This window comes from Mus pahari, chromosome 13, assembly GCF_900095145.1.
Source record: "Mus pahari chromosome 13, PAHARI_EIJ_v1.1, whole genome shotgun sequence".
Classification (NCBI taxonomy): Eukaryota; Metazoa; Chordata; class Mammalia; order Rodentia; family Muridae; genus Mus; species Mus pahari.
The window spans coordinates 95,358,203-95,372,462 of NC_034602.1; the positions used below are offsets into that span (position 1 = coordinate 95,358,203).

The window sequence follows — 14,260 nt, forward strand, 5'->3', positions numbered from 1 at the left end:
GGATACAGGAGATACAGCCTGCACTGCACACTTACAGCACTGCTATGTGAAGGATACAGGAGATACAGCCTGCAGTGCACACTTACAGCACTGCTATGTAAGGGATACAGGAGATACAGCCTGCACTGCACACTTACAGCACTGCTATGTGAAGGATACAGGAGATACAGCCTGCAGTGCACACTTACACCACTGCTGTGTGAAGGATATAAGTGGTTCAAGTTTAGAAAATGAGGAAATTCATTTGTGTCAGAAAGCTTTGGAGAGAACTGGAGGTGTGAGATAAAGAGCTGTATAAGAAGGAGAGAAATTTGGACTCTGGGGGTTCATGGAACTCTCTGTGTGGGACGCTATAAAAGATTTGCTGTGTCTTGCAAATTCTTGTAATAGCAGTGTAGGAAATGGAATGCAAATGGATTTCAGGCAGAAAGTGGGGTAAAAAGACACTTCTCCTGTGGATCCGAGAAAGTCAAACAGTATACAACCTTTGGCCCACAAGCAGGAAGCAGAAAGACAGAGAGAGGAGAGAGAGGCTGGGCCTGGACATATGAAATCTCAAAGCCCACCCAAAGTGGTTCCAACAAAACCACATCTACTTTTTCCTAAACACTCCACCAACTGGGAACCAAACATCCCAATGCATGGGCCTTGACTGGTCTCTTTCAGATCACTACTGGTCTTACTGTGGCATCCAGGTGAGTATGAGTGAGAGTTCTCAGGGGTAGGGAATGACTTTTAGAGTGAGCAGTCTGTATTCAAACCATAGCAGAGGTCATCACATCGGCATCAGTGAGTCCTGTACTTAACACACGTGTAAGCTCTGATGTTTTTATTCTTTCACCTAGTCAGGACAACAGCCAAGCCAGACCCTCTGATAAGTTGTAATTAAGAAATTTCTGTAGCAAGGGCCCTTCTAATGAACAAAGGTGTTCATTTTAAGTAAATCCGAAGTCTATTTATCAAAGGTGCTGAGGAGAGATTGTGTGTGTGACAGCCACCTCTCAAGTCCCCTCTAACTTAAGAAGTCTGGAAGAAGATGCAGAAAAATCCTTTGACAGAAATCAAACATCCTTTTATGATAAGAAGTCCTGGATAGACTAAGGATACAAGAGATATGTGTTCAGAACAATGCTTGAAATCTTAGCTAGAGCAGGAAGACAGCTGAAGGAGATGAAAGGATATAGATTAAAAGGGGAGAAGTCAAGGTGTCCTTACTTGCAACAGTATGATGTTTTATATAATGACTCTAAGGACTCCATGAGGAAACTTCTACAGCTGATAAATACTTTCAGCACTGCACTAGAATGTCTCACAAAAATCTGTAGCCTTCCTATATATACCTGACAGTCTGAGAATTCAGGAAAACAGTAACTTTACCAATAGCCTAAAAGAAACATCCCATGGTAACTCTAACCAAGCATGTGAAAGACTTGTATAATATAAACTTTAAAGCATTGAAGGAAGAAATTAAAGAAGACACTAAAAGATGGATGTTCATACAATGGTAGGATTAATTTAGTTTTAAAAAAGAAAAAGAAAAGTCATGCTATCAAAAGCAACCTATAGATTCAGCACAGCCCCCATAAAAATTTAAACACAATTCTTCACAGAAATTGAGAAGATAATCTTTAACTTTATATAGAAGCACATACACACACACACACAGGTTAGCTGGAATAAAATAATACTGAGAAATAAAAGCACCGTTGGAGTTAGCACCATCCCCAATTTCAAGTTGTCCTCAGAACTGTACTAATAAAAATAGCATAGTACTGGTATAAAAACCCACATTGATCAGTGTGATTGGAGTAGAAAGCCTGGGCCTCAGAACACACTGGAGAAAAGACTGCGCCTTCAACAAACGGTGCTGGTCAAGCTGGATGGCTGCATGTGAAAGAATGCAGGGAGATCCATACTTACCATCATCAAAACCAACGCCAAGCAGATCAGAGCCCTCAACATCACACCAGATACCCTGAATCTCAGAAAAGAGTATAGGGAATAGGCTTGGACTCATCGGCCCAGGAAAGTACGGTCTGAACAGGATCCCCAGAGCATGGGCACTAAGACAACAATAAATGGGGCCTTGCGAGACTCTAAAGCAAAGGACACTCTCCTTTGAAGAAAGAATCAACCTACTAGATGGCAAGGGATCTTTACAAATGATACATCTAACAAAGTTAGTATTTAAACCAAGAAAACAAATAACCCACTTTAAAAATGGAGTATAGAGCTAAAGAGAGAGCTCTTTACCACAAATGGCTGAGAAATATTTTTAAACTGTTGAATATCCTTACCCACCAGGGAAACACAAACTAAAACCACACTGAGATTACTTTTCATCTCACTCAGAATAGCCAAGGTTAACAGAACAAATGACAGTTCATGTTGGTAAGGATTTGGGGTAAAAGGAACCCTTACCCATTGCTGGTAGGAGCACAAACTTTGTCAACCAGTATGGGAATCAGTATGGTGTTTCCTCAAAAAGCTGAAAATAAATCTACCAAAAGATCCAGCTATACAGTTCTTGGGCATATACCCAAAAGTCTGCATCTAACATCAGAGACACTTGTTCATCTATGCTAACTGCTGCTCTACTCCTAATCACCCGAAACTGAGACAGCCTGGACCCACAACTAATGAGTGGGTAATGAAACACGGTACACAAAGGGATAGGATTCAAATGAAGTTTGCTGGTAGATGGGTGGAGCTAGAAATAGCCATCTTGAGTGAGGGAACACAGACCCAGAAAGACAAACATTGTTATGTTTTCCCTCATGTGTGGATGTTTGCATTTATGCTTTAGATATGTGTGCTTTATTTAGAGTTCCCACAGATATTAGGTAGCTAGCAAGGGACCAGGTGGAATAGAGGGGTGGTGGGGGATAGAATATGGGTTTATAAATAGATAACTGGGAAGGTAGAACAGGGAGCTTAAAGGGTCGGGGATAGGAGGGCAGGGTACATGCAGAATATGGGGGGGGGGGGATAGCTAACACCAAAGGCTTTTGAAAAGCCAAATGCAGCCTACTGTTGTGGGAGCTTCCTAATATATGTGTGTACACACATATATATTCCCCCCCCCCTCTCTCTCTCAGACTTTTAAAAGACTCACCATATAATGAGGAAGACAGTATTCCAGCTAGATACCATATGATGCCAAAATAAAAGTCCCAGTACTGCAAAGGAGTCATGTGTTTTTTGAGTCTTTCCCCAAAGGAGTCCCTTAGGCCTTCCCTAGACACTAAAGGATATTACCAGTAGCACTGGTTACCCTTCACAACTTGACAGGAAGGCCCTCTTGCTGAAGACACTGCATACTTACAGTGTACACCATAGCAAAATGTAGCTAGTACTCAACTGGAAGCTTCATCTCCACTGGCTAGCTTTCAGAGTGCTAGAAGGTGCCATACCTGTCAGCCACACTCTAGGGCGGGCCCATGCGCAGAAGCAGTTGGACTACAGATCATGGATTTTAGTGGTCTAGTGTAGCTTGGGTTGTGCACCAGTGCAGTGGTATGAATGTTAGGGAGTAGCCAACCACTTTTAAAGTTTGAGGTCCACTTGTGAGGTAGAACAGATACTGATATTGTCAATGAACCATAAAATGACTCCTCTGGCATACTGCTATACCTCATCAGAGAGAGAGACTTTGGAGTGCTCTGCTGAGTGGGGGCAGAAAGACCATAAGAGCCAGAAGTAGTACATGATCTTAAGGAAACGTCCGTTTCCAGACAACAGATCAGGTCCATAGACAAGCTCCCAGAGACTATGATACCATGCACAAGACACCCTCAACCCAAGCTACACTAGACCACATCATAAAGGAGATGGATTGGGCACAAATGTCCAATCCTGACCCGAGAAGCGTTTCACAAATGATAACTGCTGGGAAACGTGTAATTGATTTTCTTCAGCAGAGTGACAGTGTGTCAGACACACTCTAGGGCGGGCCCATGCGCAGAAGCAGTTGGACTACAGATCATGGATTTTAGTGGCTTAGACTGTTTTAAGAGAAAAAACATAAAATTTGGGAGGATCTGGGAGGCCTTGGGGAATGGGACAGAATACAGTAAAAAATAAAAATATGCAAAATTCTCAGAGAGTATGAAAAATTTAAACATAAAACATTTTCTACTTATATAAAAATCCATAGGATAGGTCCTGGGGTTATTTTTGCTGTTTTTATTTTTTAGATTTTATTTTATGTATATGAATATATATGTATATGTATACACACAAATATACACATTATACACATAAGTGCTCTAACCATTGTGCAACCACTTCAACCCTTGTGCTTTTTTTTTGTTTTTGATTCAGGGTTTCACTGTGTAGCCCTGGCTGATTAGAAATTTGATACATAGACAACGTTTTTGAACTGAAGAGATCCTCCTGCCTCTGCTTCCCAAATGCTGCGTTTAAGGGTATGCACTATTATGCCCAGTCTATCTGCTGATTTTAAATTAATGAAATACTTAACATGGTATTTGTAGACCAGAGGTTAGTACTTCAAGTTTATGAGGAAATAGAATGTGCCATTGGTACTAATTAAACCTGAAGTGTTTGTAGATTTGAAAGTTATTTTCTTCTTGCAGTATAACCCATGTAGAAATGAATGTTATGATGCACTTTATATATGGAGGAACTTTGGATTTTCCAGAAAAGGCTAATGTTGGGTATGTATTACTTTTTGGTAAGTTTAAACATAAAAGTTATGTGGATTCTGTTTTGTTGAACTATTTTGCAAAGAATCAATGGAGTAGAAACTTCACTTTTATTGTCTGTTTTGCTATATTTTGATTATATTTGGGGAATATGTAAAAGCAGTAAGTATGAGCCTATAGAAATGGCTCAGTGGTTAAGAGGACTTGTTGATCTTGCAGAGGAGCCTGGTTCAGTTCTCAGTACCCACATGGAGGCTCACCATCTCTAACTCCAGTTCCAAAAGATCCTGTGCCCTCCTCTGGCCTCCAAGGGCATCAGCCATGCGTGTGGTGCACAGACATAGATGCAGGCAAAACACTCATGCACATAAAATAAACTTTAAAGAGCGTAGCTGAGAGAGCACTTTCCATTGTTCTGTGTGCTGCTGAGGGGAATGTGGCCTCCACATCCCCCTCCTCACCATAAAGCAGAAGATCTGTCAGTGCTGACGATTGTGACCTAAGAATGTAAAGCAAAAAGTTAGAGTTATAATTCAGATTCTTTTTTTTCTGGACATACTATATTATCAGTAAATTATTATGCATTATTCTTTGATTTTACATTTGAGAATTATCAGTTAATATCTGTTTATTTTAGTCAGATACTGAACGTGGCTGATATGTATGGACTGGAAGGATTAAGAGAAGTAGCAATCTATATTTTAAGAAGAGATTACTGTAATTTCTTTCAGAAGGTAATTGTTAATTCTAACAAATCATCAGTTAATATGTGTTAGATTTTGAACTTTGGATACAGTCATGCTTTAAAATGTCACAATTTAGCTAATAAGCACTCTTACTGAAAAATAACACAAGAAATGCTTATAAAATCAGAAATTAAATGTAATCATTTTAAGAAGAGTCAAATTCACATGGGAATTTATTGATGGTATTTAAAAATCTTATGTAATTGAAAGAGTGCACAGCTAGGTCCCATGCCAAGTTTGGCAGTGTGAGAAAGGGAAGCTGTTATGGCCCCGTCTCCCCAAGAGCCCCACAAAGGCTTTAGTTGGTTCTCCCCCTTCCCGCTGCCGTGTCTAAGCACGGCCCTCGTCTGATGGGGTTTGAGCATGTTTTGGTTTGCACAAACTTACTGTCTCAAGAAAGAGCCTTTGGACATACATTATTAGTCTTAGATTTGCCATTCTTTAATATACTTTGTGAATGTAAGTTAATTCATATAGTTATGCTTTTCTTATTTTGCCAATTTTCTATAATTCACTGAGCATAAATTTATTTAACAATGAACAAAATGATCTTAAAAGAATTGTTTATATTGTATTTCTTTCTTATTAGATACTTGATGCAATATTACCCATTGTCTGACTTGTAATTCAGTTAGTTGTTTTAATAACATTTAAATCTGTTTTTACATTGGGTAGGACCTTCTCTACCTCCTGAATTAGAGTAACAGAGGGACAGTTCCCTACCTTCTCAGTCCCTGCTTAAGCACATAAGGAGCTCATAGCCATGCGGGCCCCTTCCACAGGAGTCAGACCCAGAGAACAGAAGACTGGGATCTGAGCCATGCTCTCTCCCATTCTAGATCTCCCTGGCCACAGGTTTAGTCTGGGAGGAGGGAAAGGCTTGGGTCAGATGTTTCAGAAGTATTAAGGCAGCACTCTACTAGGAAAAAAGATTGACAGATGTGGTTAAAGTAATAGTTGGGAAAAATGTTTTGTGTTAGTATCCATTTTGAGCTGAGATACTTTAAGAAACTGATTTACACCTGTCTACGTTGTAAAAGTCTCTTCTGTAAGTAATCCTTACACACGGTGTATCTATTTTAATATGTTCATGAGTGTTGAGTTAATTGCAGCTCCTTGTATTATACTTTCAGTAATCCACTTAGTGTTTTGTTAATTGGACAGATCATTTGCCAACACTTGAATGGATTTGAGGGCTCGCATGTGTTGTGAAAACCTAGCCATCACACTGAGAACTACAAGATCAGACTTCTTAGTTCTAGTGTCTGAAAACAAAGGGGGGTGGTTATTTCTGTTAAGACACTAGAAAACATCTCCATATCTGGCATGTCCTTCTGTGGGACAGGCTTACTACATTTACTGTCAACTGGGTTGTTCTGATAAGGAGTATTTGAGAAGATGATTCCTGATTCTGCTGAGCCAATTCTCAAACATTACTGCTTTGTAGACTTTAATATATATTTTCATAAGTGAAGCTTTATTCAATTTTTTTACCACATGTAAAAAAATTTTAGTCTTCATGCATCACAGTGACTGGCCTTTACAGGCAAAACACACACACACACAAATAAATGAATAAGCCCAGGCAGTGGTAATGCCATGACTTTAATCCCAGCACTCGGGAGGCAGAGGCAAGTGGTTATGTGAGTTCAAAGCCAGCCTGGCCTAGAAAGTGAGTTCTAGCACAGCCAGGACTACACAGAGAAACCCTGTCTTGAAAATAAATGAGCTCTTCCGGTCCCAGGCACTATGGGAGCCTCGGGTTACTGTGCAGACATGGCCAAGTCCAAGAACCACACCACACACAACCAGTCCCGTAAACAGCACAGAAATGGCATCAAGAAACCCCGGTTGCAAAGATATGAATCTCTTAAGGGGATTGACCCCAAGTTCCTGGGGAACATGCGCTTTGCCAAGAAGCACAAGAAAGGCCTGAAGAAGATGCAGGCCAACAACGCAAAGGCAGTGAGTGCATGCGCAGAGGCCATCAAGGCCCTTGTGAAGCCTCAGGTCATCAAACCCAAGATGCCAAAGGGCCCCAAACTCGAACGGCTGGCTTTCATCGCTCACCCCAAGCTTGGGAAGCAGATTCAAAGCTACATGGCCAAGGGTCAGAGGCTCTGCCAACCGAAGCCTAAGGTTCAGACCAAGGCAGAGGCCACAGCTCCAGCTAAGGCCCGGGCTTCAGCTCCAACCCAGGCTCCCAAAGGTGCTCAGGCCACCAAAGGTGCCCAGGCCCCCATGAAGGCCCCATAGAAAAGGCTCCTGCCAGCGTGAAGACAGACGGACTGCTGTGGTACACCTCCCCACACACTCTGCAGATGACCAGTGTCCTATGCTGTTTTTACAAATAAACTCAGGCAAGATCTGTTTAAAAAAAAAAAAAAAGAAAAGAAAAGAAATGAATGAATGAATGAATGAGTTCAAAGCCAGCCTGGCCTAGAAAGTGAGTTCTAGCACAGCCAGGACTGCACAGAGAATGCCTTGAAAATGAATGAATGAATGAATGAATGAATGAATGAATGAATAAACAAATAAATAAATAAATAAATAGCATTAACATGCAAAGCAAAACATGTACATTCCGTTATTTTAATAATTTTTGTGGCAGGATCTCATGTACCCTGGGTTGGCCTCACACTCACTGTGAAGCTGAGCGTAACCTGCTGCTTTCACCTCCTCAGTGCTGGAGCTACAGGCAAACACCAGAACTCCTGCTTTATATAGTGCTAGGGTTTGGACCTCCGGCTTCCTGCATTTTAGACAAGTTCTCTACCAACCGTGCTCTACCCCAAGCCCTACATTAGGTTCTTAATACTAATGTAATACCTTCCTAACAAGTGAAAGATCAAGTTAACAGTAGTTCTTTTTTTTTTTTTAAATGTTTTATTTATTTATTTATTTATTATATGTAAGTACACTGTAGCTATCTTCAGATGCTCCAGAAGAGGGCGTCAGATCTTGTTACAGATGGTTGTGAGCCACCATGTGGTTGCTGGGATTTGAACTCAGGACCTTCGGAAGAGCAGTCGGGTGCTCTTACCCACTGAGCCATCTCACCAGCCTAACAGTAGTTCTTAATTTTAAAGTTTGAAATTGATGACCTGATTAGAAGGAAGGAGCTTTGTTCTGCTTTTAGAACAGAGAGTATTTAAAAGCATTCTTCAGTGATTACTGATCATCTTTAATAGCCGATAAACTCCCAACTGCAACTAACAAATGCGTGTTGGTTTTCTCAGGTTGTTAGGCGTAAGAGGACACAGAGAAACTACCTAGCTTTACCTCTTCTTGGGCGAATTATTGGAAGTATGAAAGTGTTGCATGGCTGTCTCGCCACAGGGGAGTCCACAGTACTGGCCTGGCTGGGACAGGAGTAGCAGAAAATCAGGAAAAGCACTGCCTGCTATAAAGAGCAGGAAGCTCTGGTACAGAGGAAGCTTTAACCTGGAGCAGCCTGAGAGTTTAGGGTAGCCGTGGTGGTGTGGGGCAGGGTGTGCAGGCCAGAGAAGCCTGGTGGCTTTCATTGTGTGTGTGTGTGTGTGTGTGTGTGTGGTGTGTGTGTCTGTGTGTGTCTGTGTTTCTGTATGTATGTATGTCTCTCTGCGTGTGTGGTTTTCTTCCATACTTTGTTTTATTCACACAACATCCCAATCACATACCCTTCCCCCTCTCTTCCCACCCAGTCCCACCTTACAAATCCCTTCTCCATTATTCCCTCTTTCTCTTCAGAGAAGTCAGAGCTTCCCCTTCTTGGTTACCACTCCACCCTGGGACATCTAGTCCCAGCAGGACTAAGAGCCCCCTCTTCCACTGAGGCCCAACCAGGCAGAAAGGGTAGGGGAAGGGAATCCAGTGGCAGGCAACAGAGTAAAGGACAGTCCCCACTCCACATTTTAGAGGACCCACATGAAGACCAAGCTGCACATCTGCTACAAATGTGTAGGGAGGCTTGCTCTTTGGTTGGTGGTTCAGACTCTGAGACCCCATGGGCCCAGGTTAGTTGACTCTGTAGGTCTTCTTGTGGTGTCGACCCACTCTGGCTCCCTCAGTTCTCTCCCTCACCCTTCCACAAGACTCCCCTGAGCTCCTCCTGATTGGCTGTGGGTCTCTGCTCTGTTTCCATCTGCTGCTGGATGACCTCAGGAGACAATTATGCTGGGCTCCTGTCTGCAGAGTATCATTAATAGTGTCAGGGGCTGGTTCTCTCCCATGGGATGGGGCTCAAGTTGGCCAGTCACAGTTGGCTGTTCCCTCGGTCTCTGCTCCATCTTTATCTCTGCTCATCTTGTAGACAAGGCAGATTTTGGGTGGGTTGATATCCCCTCCCTCCTCTGGAAGTCCTGCTTGGCTATAGGAGGTGGTTAATAGAGACCCACGGAGCCTTGAGGTTATTGTGGTTTGATGTATCACAGTTGTGTGCTAATGAAGAGCTAGATCCCCACCTGCCAAGGTCGGGGGGGTAAGGGAAGAGGCTGTCCTGGTGGCAGAGACCGGTTTCAGGGTTTCTGAAGAACACTGAGAGGAAGCTTTGTTCTATGTGCAGCAATCCTTCTGTTTACCCTGTCAGAGTCCAGCCTGTGCTGAGCCTAGGACGTCAGTTTGGGGCACAGTTAGGGCATGCATTGGAGGTTGGAGCTTGGGACCTAATAGTAGGTGGTTGGAATCAGGCCTTACAGATTGGCTTTGTATTGACACTCAGTGATTATGTGCAGGTTTCCCCTGTCCAGTTATCAGTGCTGAATGTGCCATTGCGTGGAGGTGCTACAGTCCACTTACCTTTGTCCCCAAAGTGTGACTAAAGCCTCTTTAAACATCTATGTATAGGTTTTTGCATGGAGAGGGTTTTTGTTGTTGTTGTTGTTTTAAGAAAAAAATTAGACACTAACTAGAAGATAGCTGCAAGTATATTTCTGGAATTAGTTAATTCCAGATGTAGAATTAAGTGTAGGAAGTAAGTGTATTTCAAACTGTGTCTTATAAATTAGCAGTGGTGTTTATTATGATTAAAAAAAAAAAAAAAAAACAATCGGCCTGGGAGCTGCCAGAGACTAAGCCACCCATCAAAGAGCACACAGGGGCCGGTCTGAGGCCCCGCACATATGTACAAGCCACCCACCAAAGAGCACACGGGGGCCAGTCTGAGGCCCTGCACATATGTAGCAGAGGGCTGCCTGGGCTGGCCTCCGTGGGAGAGGATGTGCCTAATCCTGCAGAGACTTGGTGCCCTAGGAAGGGGCATATGGGGGCAGGGGAGCACCCTCTCAGAGGTGAGGGGGGAGGAGGGGGTGAAGAACTCTGTCTGGGAGGGGGGCATGAGTGGGGCAATATTTGTTATGTAAATAAATAAAAATAATTAACAAATTAAAAAACAAATAATTCCCCCCTCTGTGGTCCTCGACTTCCCACCACACAGTTCCCTTGGCTTTTATGCTGTGCACATCCCACTGTGCTTTCTTGTCTCTTGCTGCCCCTCCCCCAGGCCCCTTCATCATTTTTTCATAATCTCCTTTCTATGGTATCCTACAGAAACACACATGTATACACACACACATATACAGGTGTATATGAACTTTAAATTATATCTACATGTGAGAGAAAGCATGAAATACTTATTTTTCTGAATCTGGATTATTTAATTTCACATCATGATCTCCAAAAAGTAAAATTCCAAGTTTATTGAGTTGTGAATTGTATGTATTTGTATTATGGTTTAAGTATATAAATCAGATTTTCTTTATGAACCAAATACTTCCAACCTCTGTAAATTAAAAAGATTAACTATGATATTTTCTATCAATTTTAGCCTGTTCCCAGAACGTGGGCATCGATTCTAGAATGCTTAATCATTGCTCATTCAGTCAGAGTGGAAAGCCTTTTTGCTGACTGCATGAAGTAAGTTACCTTCTGTATTGCTATTAGTATGTCCTTTGTGGGTAATTTTAATCTTGGTGTGTGTTTTCCATAAAGTTCAAGGAGTTAGTTCTTAACTAGTTGTACCAATTGAGTAGGCATGTGGATTTAGATATTACTTAAAATGTGTGAATTCATTGACGATGAACCATGGCTATGTAAAAATGTGCACATAATCAACATGGGTTTAAATACCTGTTTCTGTGAATGAACTGTGCGTGCAGACGTGGGTGCAGGTATGGGGATCCTTGCAAGCATCATGGCCAGCAAGGAAATAAACCTTGAAAACTCTTAGGTCTGACTGGATCAAACTGTGGGAGTCTGGCCCCAGGCGGTTTACTGTCAGCATATTTAAACACAGTGCTATTAGGAAAGTTTCCAGGCAACAGTCATTCCAATTCTAGGTGCACACTAAAGCTTAAGGTGTGGCTACTTAGAAACTCTTTACAAAGTGTGTGCTATCCCTCTAAGGATGGGCTCTGTTAGCTGTGAGCTAGGGAAGGAGAGTCTGGAGGATTTGGGTGACCTTAGATGTAGCAAAGGCCACCAGGTCACTAATAACATTCACTCCCAGATTTCTGGGTGGAAACATATTTTATTTCTTCCAGTGAGGAGATACCCCTGCATGATTAACATTCCTAGTTTCTCCAGTGTTTATCTGTAAGCATGGTGACCTATTGCCCCTACATTTCTGACAAGGAATATAATTATAATTAAGTCTGTCTTGGAGCCCATAAAATTAAGTGACAGTTAGTCACAATCTGTGGTACTCTTTGTGTGATTGAAAACAAAAATATTGATTTTAAAATTTTTCATTCCTCTAACTTGGATTATTTTATTTTAACAGCTGTGTTATAAGCCATTTTGCAAGGTTTTGGTCGGAGAGAAGCTTTGCAAATGTTCCTCCTGAGATTCAGAAAATGTGTCTCAGTATGCAGATTCAGTCCTTAGTGAGTATAGTCTGAGTGCTGTGCTTATGGGTGCGTCAGAACGTTTGCGACTCAGTCTGCAGTACGTATGCACAGGGATTGAATGCAGAAATCGAATGTTAATGTTTCTGTAACTCAGGACCAAACTGGAGATTCCCACCCTAAGATCTTGTTCTTCTGAAGCCACTCTCAGTGCTAAACCTCACTAGTCTGGGGTTCAGTCAGACAGGCTGCCCTGGTATGAGGTAGACATTCATGAACATAAGGGTTCCAGAAATGGAGTTGGTTCAGCAGTCCAGGGAAACAGATCACCGGGGTGACTCAGAATGCCACGCTGGAGCGTCTCGGCAGCACCATTTCCCAAGGGACTCAGCTGTCCACCTGGTGGCAGGTTTATCTATGTTAGGCCACGTCCCTCATGGAAAGATCCGTTTGTGTTTATTAGAGTAGGTACTCACTCTGGACATGGATTTGCCTCCCTAACTGTTTGTGCTAAAACTGTCATCTATGAATGGATACTCTGTCGTCTTGATGTTCTACACAGTACAACAATGACTAAGAAATTCACTCGCAGAAATTAAAACCCGCAGCAGGCTCATGCTTGTGTAACTCAAGTCCGTGAATTTCCCTATGGTCCTGAAGCTGCTAGCCTGATGGGACAGACCAGGACCTGTGGAAGATGCAGGACGTGCCTGCTAGGTGACGGCGCCTTCCAGGCTGAGGCACCGTCTGTACCTAAGTCAGCCTCGGATTTAAGGTGCTGTTTTTCTTGTAGTCGAAATTTCTATATCCAGAAATCAAGATGGGTCACTGGGAATGATCCTACACAGAATTGCTCCTGGAGACCCATTAGCGGGTAGCTTGGGCTCTGCTGATGCAGCGGTCTTAGCACCAGAGAGATGGATCTGGGAGTAGACACAGCAAGGGCTCCATTGACCGGCAGCTGAGACCGCCTTGCTCTGGCTGGTTGTACATCCACATGTGAAGCAGAAGTGATGGGTTGAGCTTGACTGTTAAGGGGAGACTGCACAGCAACTCCATTGTGTATGAGGAAAACCACATCTGGACATATTGCAATGCTATAACACGCGTGCAGCCTTTACACCCCTCTACATGAGTGTTTGTCTGATGACTAGTCAGATGTCTTAATTTTCACCTATGACCGTGTTGCCCTACTATCCAGGACAAGCTGGCACCAGTTTACTTTGTGCCTCCACATTTGTTAAGAGACCCTGAGAACTGAGTCTGTTGGAAGGGTAGTGAGGATCACACAGTGTGAGAAACACGGAACTTGACATTTGCTTTTTCTTTCAAGGAAAGGGTTAGCATGTTGAATCGTGGTCTGTGTCATTTTAGGAAGCAGCATGACTGACTCTTCCCACTAGGGAACAAAGCACAGTCCTCAGTTACATTCAGGTGCCAAGCTGACAGGGCGGGTTGAGCGTGCAGCATTGTAACCTCTTTGTTGTCTGGCTATGGTAACGTTTACTTCTTGAATTTCCTTCTGTGTCTATTTCCAGTTAGAATCACCACACAATCCGGGTCATGACCAAAAACAGCTTAGGGAGGACCCTTCCAGACATCACTCCATCACTGCAGGAAATCAGGGCAGGAACCCAAGACAGGAGCTGATGCAGAGAGAGGTCATGGAGGAGAACTGCTTATTGGCTTGCTCCCTGTGGCCGCCTTACAGCACCAGGAAGAACTACCAACCCAGAGGTGGCACTGCTCATACAAGTTGAGCTGGGCCCTCCCACACAGTTACCAATCGAGAAAGCATACCATGGGCATATCTGATCTGGGAATTTTCTCAATTGAGTTTTCCCCTTCTGTATTCTCTTGTGGCCTTCAAGCTACACCATCACTTACAAAGGCTGTTTAAGCCTCTCTGTCTGTCTCTTTCTGTCTTTTTGTCTTTCTCTGTCTCTCTCTCTCCCTCTCTTCCTTCCTCTCTCTCTTCTTCCTTCTCTCCCTCCCTTCCCCCCCTCTCTTCTCTGTTTCTCTCTCT

At 42.9% G+C, this 14,260-nt stretch overlaps 1 protein-coding gene and 1 pseudogene across 2 annotated transcripts in view; both read left to right on the forward strand.

Annotated features, from left to right (window-relative positions):
- LOC110330931 (BTB/POZ domain-containing protein 8) overlaps positions 1-14,260 on the forward strand; it is a 71,156-nt gene that overhangs the window by 39,184 nt on the left and 17,712 nt on the right. For both annotated transcript variants that reach the window (XM_029545196.1, XM_021211240.2), the window contains exons 6-9: positions 4,599-4,679; positions 5,305-5,401; positions 11,217-11,305; positions 12,171-12,273. In XM_029545196.1, coding sequence (XP_029401056.1) covers positions 4,599-4,679; positions 5,305-5,401; positions 11,217-11,305; positions 12,171-12,273 — 370 coding nt within the window. The remainder of the gene's footprint in view (positions 1-4,598; positions 4,680-5,304; positions 5,402-11,216; positions 11,306-12,170; positions 12,274-14,260) is intronic.
- On the forward strand, positions 7,171-7,669 carry LOC110330932 (annotated as a pseudogene).